The 17,809-nt window shown below is 35.5% G+C and overlaps 1 protein-coding gene across 3 annotated transcripts in view; it reads right to left on the bottom strand.

Annotated features, from left to right (window-relative positions):
* The window catches only part of LOC102218042 (serine/threonine-protein kinase BRSK2), a 181,927-nt gene that overhangs the window by 40,081 nt on the left and 124,037 nt on the right, over positions 1 to 17,809 (bottom strand). For all 3 annotated transcript variants that reach the window (XM_023325900.1, XM_023325910.1, XM_023325905.1), the window contains exons 3-4: positions 13,001 to 13,086; positions 9,255 to 9,395 (exon numbers count right to left, since the gene is read on the bottom strand). In XM_023325900.1, coding sequence (XP_023181668.1) covers positions 9,255 to 9,395; positions 13,001 to 13,086 — 227 coding nt within the window. The remainder of the gene's footprint in view (positions 1 to 9,254; positions 9,396 to 13,000; positions 13,087 to 17,809) is intronic.

The raw sequence follows: 17,809 nt of genomic DNA, 5'->3' as shown, positions 1-17,809 counted from the left end.
TGTCCCTAGGCTATAACCTCTTTTAGTTCGTACTGGAATCAGTTGAAGGTGGTGTCAGTCAGAGTTTTAGTTAATAATGTCAAAGCAAATGAGGCAGAAGTAAACATTTACTGTTATAGCTATTGGCATGTTAAGCAGTAACACTGATTGTCTTCAAGGTAAATAGGTCTGCAAGAATCCTATTTTCAAAACACCTGGAAAAAAGGCATGAGACACAACAGGCAAAACAAACAAAACAAAAACATAGAAAAACCACCAAGGACACTATTAAGGTCAAAATATTTTTTCACTAGTGATGGTGTTAACATAAAAGTAAATATATTAAAGTCAATTCAATTCAAAAAGTGAAATTAAGAATCATTGCATAGAATTTATGAACAGTAAGAAGAAAAATACAAAAAAATTAAAATTCAGTTACTTGTAAATAAATTCCTAGAGAGTTTGGCTGTCACAATGTTTTATGTAATGTGTCCATGGTACTCAGGCAACAAGAGCAGAACTGAGAATTGTGAAGCAGAGCCCATTCAAATTTCAATGAGATTCATAAGACATGGTGCTTAATTGAACCACCACGCACTTATGTATCCAAATCACACGCTGCAGCTGTTGGTTCTATATGTGAAACGACTCATGAACCAGAGACATCACCAGGAGGATCTTACCTGGCTAAGAAAATAAACCACAAAAGATACAAAAAGGAAGATGAGTCTTAGAACCGACAACACAGAAGAGTCATTGTGTATTATTTTTTTATTTTAAAGGAGTCTTGACCAGGTATTTTTGGCATAAACTGTGCAGCACATGGACATACTTTCTCGTAGGCTGACATTCCATAAATTAAAATGTAATATTTTACTTAACCTATCAACTGCATTGTGGATTCTTTGACTGTAAGTCACAATGATTAATAGAAATAACACTTGAAATGCACTGAATGTGTGTAATGGATCTGTCTCCTACATGAGTTTCACATCTAGAACTGAATCACTGAGTGCCTTGATGTTGTAATTTATTGAGATAAACTTATGCTCATGTTTTAAACAACATCCTCTCTGATCTAACCAGTGCTGGTCATTCCAACTCATTACACAGAATCAATTCTAGATATGATTTAAATTCAACATAAAGATCTAATGAATACATTTATCTTGTCACTGTGTATTTGTCTCCTACTGGACAGCATTTGAAGGAAAGGAACTGAACTGGATTGCATTCAACTTCTTTTCTTTGACAGCATAGAACCCTTGCATGTTTTATAATTCCTCAAATTTAATTTAGCAATTCTTACTGCATGGAATTGTCAGACATGACAACTTGTTTGCATTCAATGACTGCAAATAAGAGTAGTATGACAAAGTCCTTAAGTTTACATCCTTCATTATACAATCAACATGGTCATGAAATTGCTTAATAGAGAAAAGACAGCTGTGGAAAATACCACAAGTTCTCTGGACTTTGCCTTGTAGACTTGTCTGGACTGTGATTGGCTGGTCTGCCTGTCAATCATGATCAATGACAACCTATCAGAGCCTTAATGTGTTGGAACTTTCTAGAGTGTGGCAGAACAGGTGTTTTTTTGTAGTAGCTTGCAGTAGTTCAATAGTTTAGCAACTGTATTATCAAAAGGGAGTTATGTGTGATATTTGCTGATTATTTTTGTTTTGTTGCATCAAGAATTGTAAGTTGAGCGACAATAAAAGGACGCCACATCTTTGAACGGATGCCTGCAGTTTTTTCAGATACAAATCACCACGCCCTTTAGTTCACAGCTCTCCAATGTTGGTACATTGACACAAACCATTTTTTAACACTGATTCTCATACTGCCTGGAATAGCATATGTGTGGTGCAAATCTGCTCCTCCAGAAACATACTAAACATACACAGATTATTTCTTTATTTTCATAATGCATTAACTCTTAATTTATTAAAGATTTTCTGATATATGGAGTATTCTTTAAAAATATAAAAGGTTTAAGTCACATAGCCAATCAGAATGTCTTGTTCCCCTGCAGTGCATCAAATTAATCCTATCTGTCCCATCATAGAACTGTGCAGAACTGTGACAGCTTTGTTTTCTCTGTTGCACCTCAAATCCACACCGACAGTGTGTCTATGATCTGAGCATATCTGATGCACATAACCCCCCTTTGAAGGTTACAGAAATGAACAGGAAAAACTCATACATTAATTATTCTGCAGTATGAAGGTCTGATAAGTGCAGCACTATGTGTGTGTACGTTTTATTTTTGGTTGGCTAGCTATTACACTCCACAGTATAACATACATCATGAAACTTGTGTTAGATACGCTATAATTTAATATTATTGAAGATTTTTTTTCTTATTTTTAGATATTTAACTATTTGAAATATTTTGAAAAATGTCAAATGTAGTAAGCTGTTTTGCTTAAAATTATGTTCCTCTGGTTGCCTGTTAAGTTTATTAACTCATTTCCCAATGAAATGTCAAATATTGTGTTGCATTTTAACACATGACTTAATCATAAAACAACATCCTTTAAATATGTACCCCTTGGTTAATAGCAGGACTGACTTCAGAAATTCATAACTATAATAAAAATGTTCCTGAAGCAAACAGATACATTCAAAGACATATGACAATTGCCAATAGTATTGTTGTGTAGTTTTGTTAAATCAAAAATACCAGTATATGTATATTTTTGATGGGTGTCTGTTCAGTCTAGAAAAAACTGAAATAAATCTTTTAAATATTTTGGTTAAACTCATGAGAGGAAGTCTAAAGTTGATGCAAACTTAGAGTACATTTTATTCAGTCACATTTTTATTTCCTCCAATAAGACCGTTCCAGTTTTACTAGCTACCTCATAAAGAGTCAGCAATTACAGTGGATTTCTAACCAGAAAAAGGGAAACTTATATTTCCTTAAGCTTTTGATGTTTGTTTTGGTGGATTTCACTTTATTCTTTTCAAATTTTGAGTAACACTAAACCAGTCCTGTATTGTTGCATGTAATGCAGTGACCAAGAAGTGGGATTACAATAACAGCCAGATCTGTAAAACACATATAAAAAACATGTCCTATTTGTGCCAAATCTTTGTGTGCAACACTGCGTTTTCTCTTAATCCGGAGGAGTTTGACAGGGGATGATGGGATGAGCAACAGACCTTCAAGGCAGAACAAACAAACAAGCTGCCAGAAGAGCACAGAAGGATTGCCACAGATAATAAAAATCTGAAGCACCTTAAGATCTTTAATAACAGTAACCATTGGACCAAGTTGCTCCTTAAAGCAGTTATCCATATTTTGCACTAAATAAGTGTGATGAGAAAACTTGACAATCATAATACATTTTGAGATGTAATCTGTTATTTTCACACACACTTGGGAATATTTCCAACTTCTTATTTTACATTTTTAAAATTTTCCGTTACGTTTCTCCTTCTCAGTCTTTTACTGCTATATCTATCCCATACTATTGTCATTTTTTCCCTTAACTAGAAACTATGAACCACACTACACTACTACCCCAATTTGTTTTGTTCATTTTATTTCAGTCTAACAAACTTCTCTAATTTAAAGTTACACCCAAACGGTTTAACTGGCACCGTTAAAGAAATTATCATCAGTGGACTGAAATCTTACCAAACTTGATGTTTTCACATGAAAGAACACTTTTGTCAAACGGATTAAGTCAGCTCTGGTGCATGTGGCATAATGCAGGCTGGCTGAAGCTGTAAACTTTAGCTGACTATAGCTTTACTAATATGTTTTGCTCACAGGAAATGTAAAAAATATCACTAAATGCCTGATCTTAAATGACTTTTCTTCATCAGTTAAAATTGTTATTATTTGGACATTATTTGAATGATAAATGACAAATCAGTTAACATTAATTTGCTGAACTATTCATTTTCATTTAAAAGATGACAGATGATGGGAAGTTTAATCACAGTTTATTTTAAATTTGTCAGATATATTATTCAGATTCCAAAACATCTGCTATTATCAATAAATAAGTAAATAAATAAATACATCTGCATTGGATAATTCCAGCATTTTGTTTCTCTGGTGGAACGGCTGAAAAGCGACAACTCCACTAGAAATAAAGATGTGATTTTAAATCCAAGAAATGTTTCACTTTTCTAAGGTGACATTGAATGTTCTGACAGGCATCTTTCAAGAAAATGTATTATTAAATATTCAAGAGATGAATCTGTCAAGAGTGACCATGTATGTATCAAAGTCACTGTGACAACATGCCACAAACTGAATACTTTTCATCCATAATAATGGAGGTGTTTAGGTTTTAATTCAGGTTTAAACTGATGAGCCACTTTATTATTAGGTACAACTGAACAGCTTCCCAACAGCAATAGCAAATGAGCTAATGACAGGGATTCAACACATTTAAGTACCTAGACTTGGTAAATATGACTTGCTCAAGTTCTAATATCAGAAGTACAAAGTAGATTTAAGCGACTTGGATCAAGGCATGAAAGTTGCCACAGAGAGAATGAAATGTAGAACTAAATGGGAATAGGGAACAAGACTAACATATCTGTTGCTAGCTGTGAAATTCATGTTTTGGTGGTGCTTTGGGAAAAAGTTATCCTTTAGCAAATCCTTGAAGGAATACAAAAAATCCACGCAAATATAAATAGTTATAATAATTATGATAATTATTTAAGGTGGAGAACTGCCACTGGTGGTGTTGCAATGGCATGGGAGTATTTTTTGGCATACTTCATTTACACCAGTTGAACATTTAAATGTCACAGACTAATTTACTCTACTCCATCATCATCAAATTTAAAGCCAACAGAGATCATTGAATGTGCAGCCAGCAAATTTGTAGCAACTGCATTATGCAACCAAGGACATAAAGATATTTTGGCTGATGCAACTCAGCAAAATGTCTCTCAACAGCACTGCAAACAACTGCATTTTCTGTGACAACTAAAGTAAGGATGGAAACTAATTTGCTTGTGCAACCACCCTCAAAGTTGACCTTAGGCAGTTTCCTTTTTGACTTTTTCTTTCCCTCCAGTCCTGGAGTTACACAGTTATAGTAGCTCTCATTTTAATCTTTTCAGTAGAGCCTCTGTGACCCATCATTATGCCACTGTGTGGGTTCAATGGGATTGCTGGATGAGGTCCTTCTCATCATGCTCATATAGAGGCAGCAGCACCATGCAAATACAGCATTTCAAGAAGCGTGTACAAGTATGCATGACAGTGCATATTTTAGAAGCTGGGTCGTTGCATGTAATTTGAATCTGTGACCTAGTTAGTGGAACAGTGGAACAGTCAAAATTGTTTTATTGGTACCATTTGTTGACCAGTTGGCCCATAGTATACAATGTGACATTGGCTTAAATGATCATTACATGTAATGATTTTACAAACTTTTAAGATGCATAGACATAGAAGAATAAAATGACCGGTGTCTGAACAATGTATATTTTGATTTCACTTTCCATTGAGGTTTTGCGCAGTATTTTTTTAATTATTGGCACCATTTTGTATTAAAGTTAGATTAATCTTCAATATTTAAATATTTGAAATACTGCCAAATTTCACTCAGCACTATTTTTTTTCTTTCTTTAACAGTTATGAGGCACGGTGACGAAATCTGAAACTCCTACAGCACAACAGGTTGTTGCTAGGTAACCAAAGAGTGTGCGAGTGAGTTGACCCCACCCATGTTGCTAAGCTGGTTGTGAGAAGTTGAGAGGCTAAGGCCTTTCCTCTGCCTACATCCCCCAGAATGCTGAGTGGTTCCGGACTGGAAGATTCTATTGAATGTATATTCTATAAAATATTGACTACGGGTCTATTGCAATATGTATTGTTATTGATGTAGTCCCCAGACCTTGTTTAAAGACTTCACTTAAATATATATCCACTAGCGTGACTTCATTTAAATTAATTTTGAGTATTAACTTGTCAGATGCTAATTAGCGTAGAATATTACTGGGGTTTCACCAAACTGTTGAAAGTTACAGTAATCTTAATTTATGTAAACATTTAACTTTGTAAAAAATAAAACAAACACCGAGTTAAGCAAATATTAATAGGTTCTGTGATCCTAACAAACCTAACAAATAAACATTTGTTCTGATTTAATTTCAGAAACAAAGGGGGAAAAATGCATAAAAGAATTTATGTAAGATATCTAGTTTCAGCTGTATGGTCTTATACATTAGTTCTCTAAGATAATAATACAATGGAAATCCAAATAAGTGTAAATGCATTTTAAACTCAGCAATACGTTATACAAATAACGGATATTCCAAATTACTCAAAATTCTGATCTGTGCAACTTTACAAGAAACTTTTTAAAAAGAGGAACAGAGAACACAGTGATCATTTCCACAGCCCCAGGATTTATTATGCATTTGTTCTAGATATAGATTCTTTCTTACATGCTTTCCCTTTCTCTCCCTCCATATGAAAAAGATCATCTTTCTGAACAAAAGTGTAGTCTGAGTCAGGAAAGCAAAACTCTGAGTCATAACAGGGCTTTCTTTATGTATTCTTTTTCAGTTATATACAGATCTGAAACAATCTGGCCCAAGAGAGATATTTGGGGATCAAACGGGGGTGGAGAACAGCAACATGAAGTAAAAAAAAAAAAAAAAGTGGGAGGTGTGCACAGAAGGATTGCTGAGAGGCATGTGTGACAACCCTCTCCCCCAAATCCCCACCCACCCACTTTCCCTCACATGCCCTCACCCTGATACTGAGTCACAGAGAAAGCAGAGCAGTTCTAATGGCCTACCTAGGTCCCCTGCGCAAACGCTCAGAAACAGAAGAAATGATTACTGAAAGTCTTTTTTTAAGTTGCTGAGAGGGGTGCTGGGATCTCATTAGGAAGGGATGGAAGAAAGGAGAGGAGGGCTGATTCTGTCTGTCTGCTCTTAATTGAGGAAGGTAGAAGGTTGAGCAGATGATCCAACTCCCCTAAATAATCCTTCTCATGATAAATTCACAAGGCATCATTTTCTTAGAGTGTTAGTGAAGGGACTTGAAGAGCAAAGGCACCAAGGTAAAACAAGAAAGATAAATATGCTGGTGAGTCTGGCTATAAAAGGGCTGTGATCATTTATGTGCGTGCATGCACTCATTGTCAGTCCCAGATGTTTTCCTCTAATTGGCCTAATCTGTTCTTCTCAGTTATTATCAGGCATTATTTACACAGGCTGATAAAAGACCTAATTCCTTTAGGTAGGACAATTCTCCTCTATTCCCTGCTGTGAAAGAAAATTCATCTTATTTTTAGTCTCAGAATTCGATACAGAATCCATCAGTTATGCATTTTCAATTTTAAACAAACTAAAATGCATCACTCTAGAATTAAAGAATGATGTAACATTCTCAAAGAGGGATAGTTTGACATGTTTAACTGCTAAAACTGTGTCCATGTTATCTAAGCATTATGCAAACATTTATGAAACATGAATAAAATTAATTTCTGAGGATGAAATGTTGACAAATATATAATGCATGAATAATAAAAGCATGAAGATGACAAAATACCTGGTTCTCTCTGACAAAAGTTCAGGCAAAAAAATAGGAAAGAAGAGCTGATTACAAGACAAAGAGGGTCAGTAAAGGTCAGTTGCCATATTTGGCCATGTGTGTGCTGGCAGTTCTGCAATATTTAATCTGAGATCACATTTAGTGCATGCTTCGTGTTTTGTAAACAGTCTCAAATTTTAAATATGTTATTGTCAAATTATCCTCCTTTATTTTTTGAATATTTTTTTGCTAATTTAGCCTGATCTGGTCCGGTCTGTCGGAAAATAGTTTTTAAAGCAGAACTTCATCACCAGAACCTGCTTGCGTAGATCCATCATTGACTCCATGACGTACCTTCAGACTTCACCCCAACCTTTTATTTTCAACTTAGAAAAAAAATAAAAAGAGGCTCATCCCTGTAGCAGAGGTTCAACTTTAATGTGTAAAAACACTGCCACTCTCAGTTTAACCAAAACAAGTTAGAAGTTTGAGATAGAGTAAAAGATGCATTCCATTCCCCAGTCTTAACTCTCAATCTGTTATTGCTTGCATTATTAAATATCCTTGAGTTTGCAGTTTTTTATCTGCAGTGTGACATTTTTTTACATAACAGATATTGCACCAAGCTTTGCTTAATTAAAAAATAAATAGTTTTACCTTAATTCAATTGAAGAATTAATATACGTTCTTTGTCATTCTTCACTTTTTTTTCCCCTCATGTTCTTTACAAAGGTATAACAGTCATATGTTATAAAAAGTTATAAACTAAATCTCCAGAGAAGCACACAGTCTTTGCAAGCTTTGGGATCACAAAAGCTTCTGTGAATTATACACACATTTATTCAAACAGAAAAAAACACAAAACACAACCCTCTAATTTAGTCCCTGCTGACTTGTTTGACTTTTGAAGTATATGATTGCCTCTAGTCTATGAGCTGGTAAACATTTAAATTACCCCCTGAGGCTCCACACAGGGTATCAGATCAGAACGACAACAAAATGTATCAGATAATTTGTGTCAGCTGCATTGGATCAACAGAAAACAAATCTGAACAAATCTTTAATTAAGAGTTCATTTTTAGCCAATCCTGTTTACCTAAACTGCTTTATAATAAGTAATACATTTGTATTTACATTATATTGTATTTGTATTTTAGCACACCAGACATTCATGAGTTTAATGTATAAATCTTTTAAAGAGATGTTTATAAATACTAAACACATAAACATGCGACATCCAGCTTTCTCTATGCTTAATTTCTATATTAAATCATGTGATTTATAGCTGAACAGTATTCCCAAAGATCCTGAAGACTGGATCACAGACTCGCTTCAGGAGGAAATGGTTTCATTGCAGGATTCATCACTGTAGAGCTCATTATTTGTTCAATGGTGTATGATAACTAAATTGACTGTGCTACCCCCCTGAGTAAGAGTGTAAGTGATATTTTTATGGATTGGAGGTGAGAAATGTGACTTTTAAAGCCACAAATATCTCATTACTTGGGCTCATATTGGAGCCTAAACACATTAAGTACTTTTGGACATTTTTTAAAGAAGAAATCAATTAAAAGTGTGCTGGGATGTCTCATAAAATTCTAATTAAATTCATTGAAGTTTGTTGTTCTAGCGTTAGTAAAGGTAAAATTCAGTGACGTCAAAATTTCTCTTCTATATTACACAACTAACAGCATTTAGCGATCATAAACAGATGGAGTATGCTGTTTGATAGAAAGATTGAAAAACTTACCATATTGAATGACTGTGGCAGAAATCCAGGGCAGACATAATTTGTCTGAAGAATTTTCTGGCCTCTTTTGGTGTTAACCGGCCTTTTTTCACCAAGTAGTCAAACAGTTCACCTCCAGACACATGTTCTAGAACAAGGTACCTGAGAAAGACAGAAGGGCACAGAGAATTGAGGGAGACCTCTAAAGATAAAAAAGCTTCAGAAGAACTGAAAGGGAAACTCAGTTACGAGTATCTTATATCTCATAATAAAGTCCCCTGATAGAGCCAAGAAGAAAATAAACCCAAAGACCTCACGTTACTGTCAGAACTGATGTAACATGAGTTTTTTGCAGCCTAATATTCTAAATATGTAGGGAATTTTGATTCTTTGACATTCTGTGTTACACAAACATTGGTGAAATCATATGAATTTAGAAAAGAAAGCCAACATATCCGTGTCATATTTTTTCAAAGAGTTGTTGCTGAGGTAGCCTTCGAGTCTGTGTGGTCAGACTTTTACAGAGCCAGTCTGTCATCCTGAATATATAGCTTGGCCATGGTCTGCAGCTCTGAGGGGACAGGATGAAGATAAATCTCCACTGACCCAAGAACAAAGCTTCATCTCCGGGTTGAAATCCAGCTGGCCCCTAGTACCGCTCTGCTCATATGTCTCGCACAAAAAGTACTTTATTCATAACAAGCACAAGTTGAAATACAAAAAGGCTTCTTTTTTTTTTAACTATCTACTTGGAAAAAATATGAGGAGCACATCCATCATTTCAGTTTCACTGATTACCATATGGTGCTGCAAACTGTACTGGCCACCAAGCATGGTCTCCCTTTAGCCAAAAGTCTGGCTGCAGTAAATCCTCAGGAACTACAGCACATATGCCATTTACTTCTAAATAAGTGAAATAGGATACATGTAAACATGAAATATAGACTAACCTAAGAAGCGGGGAGAATTGACAAGGATGTTTATCTTTACGGGGTTTAAAATTTAATAAAGCACGACAGTATTTTTTCCGATCCAACAATTGTTTTAGAACCCTGTAGTCAAGGCATGCTAATTTACTTTTATACCAGTGAGATTGTTTTGGGTGTAAATGTTAAGTTTATTTCTTAGTCAAAAGAAACTCAAGAGGTGCATAACATGCACATTCAAGATTATGGTTAAAGAAAAGGCAGGTTTTCTGAAAAAAATAAAAATAAAAAGATCAAAACGTTTCTCTTTTACAACAGTGAAGCGATTGCTTTGTTTATACAGAAAACCAGTGGAACAGAGGTTTAAAAGATGTTCGCATTTAACAGGGGTTCAGCAGGCCTAAGTTACTTTGTATGATTGCAGTTCTTGGACTCTATATATGGGTCATCTGCACAAGTTTTGTTTTATTATTTTTGTTAGATTAAGTGGTTTTTAAATCAGTATTAAGAAAAGAAAACTAAAATAGAAACTGTTCCTATTTCATCAGAACTCAAAGACTATTAGCAGTCTTTGTGATTTAGATAAATAAATACTCGCATTACATATTGCACTATGCAGCTATAAATTTAACATGGGAATTTAACAAGGGTATTTCAAGTTTAATGGAAAAATAGAACAAAGTAAGACAAAACAAAGAAAAAGATTCCTCTAATGTTTTCCCTGGCTTCTGGTGCAAAGTAGATCTCTATATAACTGTTTTTGTTCATTTCTATAACCAGTACATATAGACAACATTTTTTTTTAAATCTCTATGAAATGTTCTTGAACAAGGCCAAATACACATTTTTCAAGGCACCACTTACTCTGAGACACATTTTGTTAGAAGAAAGCTTTCTGAAACCTTGGCCATATATAGCTACTAAAGTTGCATAAGCTAGGTAAGACACAGGAAACAATATAAGGAAAAAACAGCATTAATTTGGAACTTTGTTCAATTCAAATGGATTATTACCACCTCAGCATGTCAACAACTTCTGCAGAGGCCTTTTAACGAGCCAATGATGTAGAACAGGTGTGTCTGGAACAGTGACATCTAAATTATACAGGACACACAGCCCTGGTGGTCCATAATTTGCCACAACTTATTTAAGCTAAGTTTAATGAGTTGGTATTTAAATTATTGTTTCAGTTATGCAACATGTTCTAAATATTTTCTATTATATATATCTTGGGTCACTAAACATAAAAACTGCACTGCAGTCTCAGACGTGAGCATTTTTCATTCTTAAAGGCATAATTCATCTCAGTATCATAATATGTTTATTCATTCAACCTATAAATAAATTATTGTTGGGTTAGGTATCAAATTCTCGCCACCTCCCATATACATAAACACCACATTAGTTTTAACAGCTTGTTGCAGGATTTGTGCCAGCAAAAATAATAAATCTTTAAAGCCCTGGGAGGGCTAAAACCAAACACGCCGCATGCCTATCAATTGATGGCTTTCAAGTGGCGATATCCAAGCAGGAATCTGAACCTTGTGAAGAGCAAAATCACATTAGTGATACGATGTGTGTGTTATGTGTTGGGGTCTGACGCTTTACACAAATGTAAAGCAATTTGTCTTCTGTGATGCTACTGGTGACCGACTGTCAAAAGTGATGAAGCAATGAGCAAAAAATGAGATTTTCAAAATCCAATTACTGACTTGAATTCAAATTTTCTGCATGCCATAGCCTCTAAAAAGGATGGCATGCACTGTAAAAACCTTTGTACAGTTTTTATTCAGTATTCAGCATGCTCAATACTGTACATGACCCATAAGCTGAAGATAAGAGGTAACTGAATTTAGTTGACAAGCAATCCTCTGTAGATCAGGGGGTCTACTAACTGATGGGGTTGTCACTCAGTGCTGTTAAACTTAGTTAATAGATTTAGCATCTGTGTGTAAACACAGCTGCTGCAGCGGCCTCTCCATGGAAAATGTTTCTTAATACGGTGGTGTTGATGCTGATAAGCGCATCATGGCGTTTTTATTACAGAGACTTCCCCCTTGCTATTAGCAGTCCCCTGGTGTGCGTGACCAAATAAATGCTCAATGCTAGTACTAATGGAGCATCCAAGCCCTTGAAGGCAGTCACAGTTGCCCTGCAATCAGAAGATGATCTGCTGCATTAAAATCACTACTCCTAAGAGACCACCTGAGAGAAATTATATCATTAGCAGTGAATATAATGCATAAAGTTCCTTTGAAATTTTTTTTAATGTAAAAGTTCCATACTTTCCCAGACTAAATTTCAGGAACAGTCAGGCCTTTTTAGCCAATGTTCAAAGGACATGTACTTAACTTAAATACTGCGAACATTTCTACATTAGTTGCAACCTGCAACAGTTAGCAAGACCGTTGAAAAAGGCACAAACAGATGAATGGGCAGCTGAATGAATGGATAGACAAACTAATGAAAGGGCGGACAAATGAACATTTCTACAGATGTTACAATTTAAATACTTTATGTAACCTGAGACTGCAATAAAGGAAAATTTGAAATAAAGAAAAGACAAATGGAAGGATGGCTCCACTGACAGACAAACTGATTTATAAATGGACAATGTTGAATAAATGCAACATTTAGATAAAGTCTGAACGTACAATATCTTTACCAAACTTTTTTTTTCTATGTATCCAGACCTGAGAGACACTTTAAACTTCATATTTTGCCTAGTTTTCTCCAGACTTTGTAGGAACCAACTGAACAAAAATTTGTGACAACATAATTTTTGTAATTTATGAAAACAATACTACGTTTTGACTGGTGAAATAAATAGCTCATACTTACAAGTATTTTTTATTTTCATAGACATCATGAAGCTTTAAAACATGTGGGTGTTCTATGAGCTTCAAAATAGCTATTTCTCGCTCCACCTGTAAGAGAGAAAGAGAAAAATTCAGAGGGAAAAGAGCAAAAGAGGATTTGATTACTGAAAAATTCACAGTTAAATTCCAATACAAATATTAATAAACCCTCAATCCTTCTTCTTTATTTTTCTAAGATGAGATCTAGCCAGTGGGTTAATGTTGAGGCTAGCTGGGAGTCATTTGTGAAGTAGATTAGGAAAATCAGCAGATAGAACATGTAAGTCAAAAACTTATTTCTACCATTTATCTTCCAAGCACAAGTAGAAATGTGGGCTGCTTAAAAAAGGGTAGAAACTACAATGGCTTGCAAAAGTATTTATACCTCCTTTTCGAATTACACCACAAGATCAACATTTTATGTGTTTTATGCCAGGGAGTTGGTATCAACACAAAGTAGTGAATAATTGTGATGTGGAAAGGTAAAATTATACATATTACATGTTTTACAAACATTTTCTGATGCAATTACAGATGTAACTCTTTTAGGAGGATGTATCTATCAAGTTCCTACATATGATATTTTGCCCAGTTTTTGGTACAAAAACCAAAAACACACAAAACTGCATTTTTGTACATTTTTATCTAATAAAAACTGTACTGGTTACCTACTCAACCTGAGCTTCAGCTAGCTTTATTAAAACAGTAGACAGGGCTCGACATACATTCACATTTTATTTTCATGAGAAAACCCAAGCAAAACTGTAGTTGTAATACTAAAAAAATAAAAGACAGGTCTAATACTTTTCAATACACTGTACATACTGAATTTTATTTGATATTCCAGTGGTGTTCTTTTGTTGTATAAGGGCCAGCTTGTTTAGACAGCAGCGCAGAGAGCTACCTGTCATAATCGGGTATTTCTGTCCACCAAGCCTGCAGCCTCTGGGTACAAAGGAGTGTAAAATGTCCAGACAGCTGCTTCAGTAGCTCCTTTATTCCACAAGTGTCTGACATATTGATTGTTCATATAAAGACAGAACAAGTCAGAACAAGCGAGGAGTCGACTCTAGACTTTATAACTTCTGAGAGATATTTTCAGTTCACTATTGAGAGCAGTCAGAGTCGAAATTCACCATAATAGAGCTGATCAGTTTGGACTTGTGTCAGCATCTCTAGAGATAGTTGTCAGCATGTTCAGCTGACACTGAAAATCAGCATGGGAAACTACTCTGACAGAAGCCACAGCTAATCCTCTGCAACCCTGCTCTCTTCCATGTTATCTGCTCACCCTACTCTTTCACATTTCAAATGGATTCTAACTTTTCCTGACAAAGATGGAGATCAAAGAACCGTGTGAATTAAAGGCTCCTCTGTCTTAACTTGATTTCATCAAAGTCAGTTTTACCATGCCTGTGACAGCCTTCACGTTGCTTTTATGTCTTCCTCACAGTGTTTGAGTTTTGTGAGCATTTCTGTGGAACGAAGGCACACTTTGATTTGTCGGCTCACCATGTTTCTGTTAAATTCCTATAAAGTTGTTTGCTCAGCTGGGCGTAAAATAAAGCCCCTCAAAAATAATTATGTTTTAAACAATGTCATTTATAATTGTGCGAGACAATAATTGCTCCTGTCAGCTCTACCTGTAATCCATCTAGATACATAATTCATAATTATTGTCCCAAAGATAACAACACTCATCATCACACTTGAAAAGGTCACAAGTCATGAAACATGATAAAAAAGAAAATGCAGTCTAATTAAACTTACTCATTTTCCAATAAATAAATGCAAAGCTTTTAAAGTGGCCTACAGTAAAAAGGCTACTTTAAAAGCCTTTTAGAGTTGCCTTTTTACTAGTACTAATACAACTAAGATTAACAATTTACTCTAAATCATCATGGTCTGATGAGGTATTCAGCATGTAAATTATATTATTTTTATTCCTCAAATAGTTAACCAGTTGATGTCAGCATGTGATTTCATCTTGTTAAGTAAGTTTAAGCTATTACTGTGATCGACAAATAAATGGGTCCCTGCTCAAGTCTCTTATTTTTGGGCGTCTGTGGCTCTTTGGTAGAGTAGTCGTCTTGCGATCGGAAGGTTGTAGGTTCGTTTCCAGCTTCCTCCTGCCACATGTCGATGTGCCTCTGGGCAAGGCACTTAACCCCAAATTGCCTACCGATCTGCGTATCGGTGTATACATGTGTGTGAGTTTGTGAGTGCGACTGGGTGAATGTGACTCTAGTGTAAAGGAAAAGCGCTGTATAAGTTCAGTCCATTTACCATTTTACCATTTATTTTGAACCAAGAAAGGAAGTAGTCCTTGATTTGACCTGCTAGTTGATAAATACACCTCTTCTTGTGCTGACTGACAACATACAGCTTAGGCATTGAAAAAGGTTTCAAGAATGACTAAATGTTTGTCAGCATTTTATTTACTTCATAGATTAAAAAATGTATAAGTTAATAATGTATAAGCAAATTGAGAATACTGTGACTTGTTAAATGTTAGATAGAAACCACAAGTATGGCCTTTGTAGAAGAGTAGCAACAAGACAACCCATGTTGAAAGAAAGCCAGAGTTCCTGTTTGAGTCAGCCACAAGACATGGAATCAACATTTAAGGAAGAAGGTTGACGAATCTAAAGAGGCCAAAATTTTGTTCTCTGACCTCAAAAAAAAAAAAAATCTAAACATGAATAGAAAACGACACATCAACCCAACAGCATTTTCATTATAAAACATGTGTTTCTTTAGCATGAACAGGGAAGCCGTTTAAAGTTTTAGAGAATACTAATGGAGCTAAATAAAGTGCAGTCCTAGCAAAAAAAAAAAAAAGCTTGAAAAACATACTGTTTTAGAGGTTAACATTCTAATTTTATTTGGTCACATAAATAGCATAACATCCCAAAACAGTATATTGAAGGCATTGTTGTAATATGACAAACTAAAACAGTTAGGAGTTATGGATACTTTTCCAATGCACTGCACATACTCTAATCTGTTATCTTGTTTCCAACACTTTTTTTTTTACCTCCTACATAGTTCTGTGTGATTTCGCTTCACAAGATACAACCTTTTTAAGGTATTCTTCCTTTAAGTCAAGCTCCCATCTTACAGCTCGTTGACAGACACCTCTCCCCTGCTGAGCGATCATATTTAATCTCTCTTGAGGAAAAGCCTAGCACAGGGCAAGCGAAGTAAAGCCTAAAAAGTCACAGGTGGGAATGGTGTTAAATCTAAGAACAAAAGCTCATCTAAATGGGGTAAAGTGGCAAATGCATAATTAACAGTACCATGAAGTTCCATGTAATGAAAGCACTTAGACTAATCCAGAAACTAATGAGTTCTATCAGCAGCCCTAAACTATGCCACTTTCTCACCTTAGGCTGAGGTGTGTTATTAAGAACAAGTCCATGGTGCCTGGTTAGCAGTGGGGTTCCCTGCAAAGAGACTAATGCTAAGCAGGTCTCAGGCAGGGATGAGCTGCTGAAATGCCTCAAATCAGGCAGCTGGCTTCCTAAGATTCCCCTCTCCAGTCTTTTGTTAATTAAAATAAGAGAAATGAGGCTCAGTGTAAAGGCTTACCACTAAAACTGCCTTCTTATTAGATTAGCTGCTGATTAATGCACTAATGTAAATCTGTGAACCAGGTTTTGCTCTTTCATGTTATAAACAAAACTGTTGAATTAAACAACAGTGATTATCCCACAACGATTTGAAAATACAGTGACAACTCGCTGTCTATTAATTGCGAAAGGAGAGAAAAAATGTGTTGTGCTGCTGAATAAATTATTGCTCATCTACTTCATGCATAAGACAGTGAGTAATTGCTTTCTCACTTTTTATCAGACCGCCAAATGCACAAATTCACCTGCTCCAAAAGTTTTAAATTCCAGGTGGCCATATTCTGTCTTGGCCTGTATCCTGAATATAGCACACTCTTTCTCATTAAGTTTCACATCTGTGAGTGTAGGCACTTCTATTCAGCTGCCATTTCTCCAAAGCACTTCATTAGCAGACTCTTGAGCACCGATCACTCACATACACACACATGCACAGTTGGACAGGTGGTCGGCTGAACACACCTTAGCTTTTTATCACTCTTGCCTTCTGTCTTCCTCTTGTGATTTGCCACAATTTCAAAAACCGATTTAATCAATCCTCCAAGACGAAACTGAGGGGGAAAAACACAATCAAAATCCAGTGGATTTGGATTGCTATTATTTTAGTGATTATGAGTAGAAGAGGAGCTTGTTAGAGAATGTGAAGATTGGGACCGCCTACTCTAACTTGCACAGGGTTTCCAATTTGAGTCACATAACTCCACACAAAAGTAGATCAGTTGGCGAGTCTTGTTGTAGAGTAAACCAAAGTTTTAGTATAATGGTTGGGCGCAGATTTTATATGATGAACATGTCTCAAAATTAAACTTTATATCTATGTTATAGCTGCTCAGTTATAGAATCAGAGGTCTTTTTGGTAGCCAGTGAACATAATAATCCCAGAGAGAAATTTACAATGACACTGCATTAATTTGCTTCATCAGATCCTTTAGAAAAATGACTATTTTCTTCATCTTGGCCTTTAGCTTTTGCTATGACAAAAGCCTACCTAAAACTGAATTTTAGGTATGGATAATGTATTATTTTCATAAAGTCGTGTATGAAAGGCACAGGCGAGAAAACTGGAATGTGTGGCGGCTATCAGGACAAATGAGGCAATGAAAAAATGACACTCCATATTCAGAGTACGAGAACAACTTTAGCAAAGCTCCATCAGCTGGCAA

Source organism: Xiphophorus maculatus, chromosome 2, assembly GCF_002775205.1.
Source record: "Xiphophorus maculatus strain JP 163 A chromosome 2, X_maculatus-5.0-male, whole genome shotgun sequence".
In the NCBI taxonomy this organism is placed as follows: Eukaryota; Metazoa; Chordata; class Actinopteri; order Cyprinodontiformes; family Poeciliidae; genus Xiphophorus; species Xiphophorus maculatus.
The sequence above is the reverse complement of the archived record's forward strand: the minus strand, read 5'-3'. Positions and strand labels throughout refer to the sequence as shown.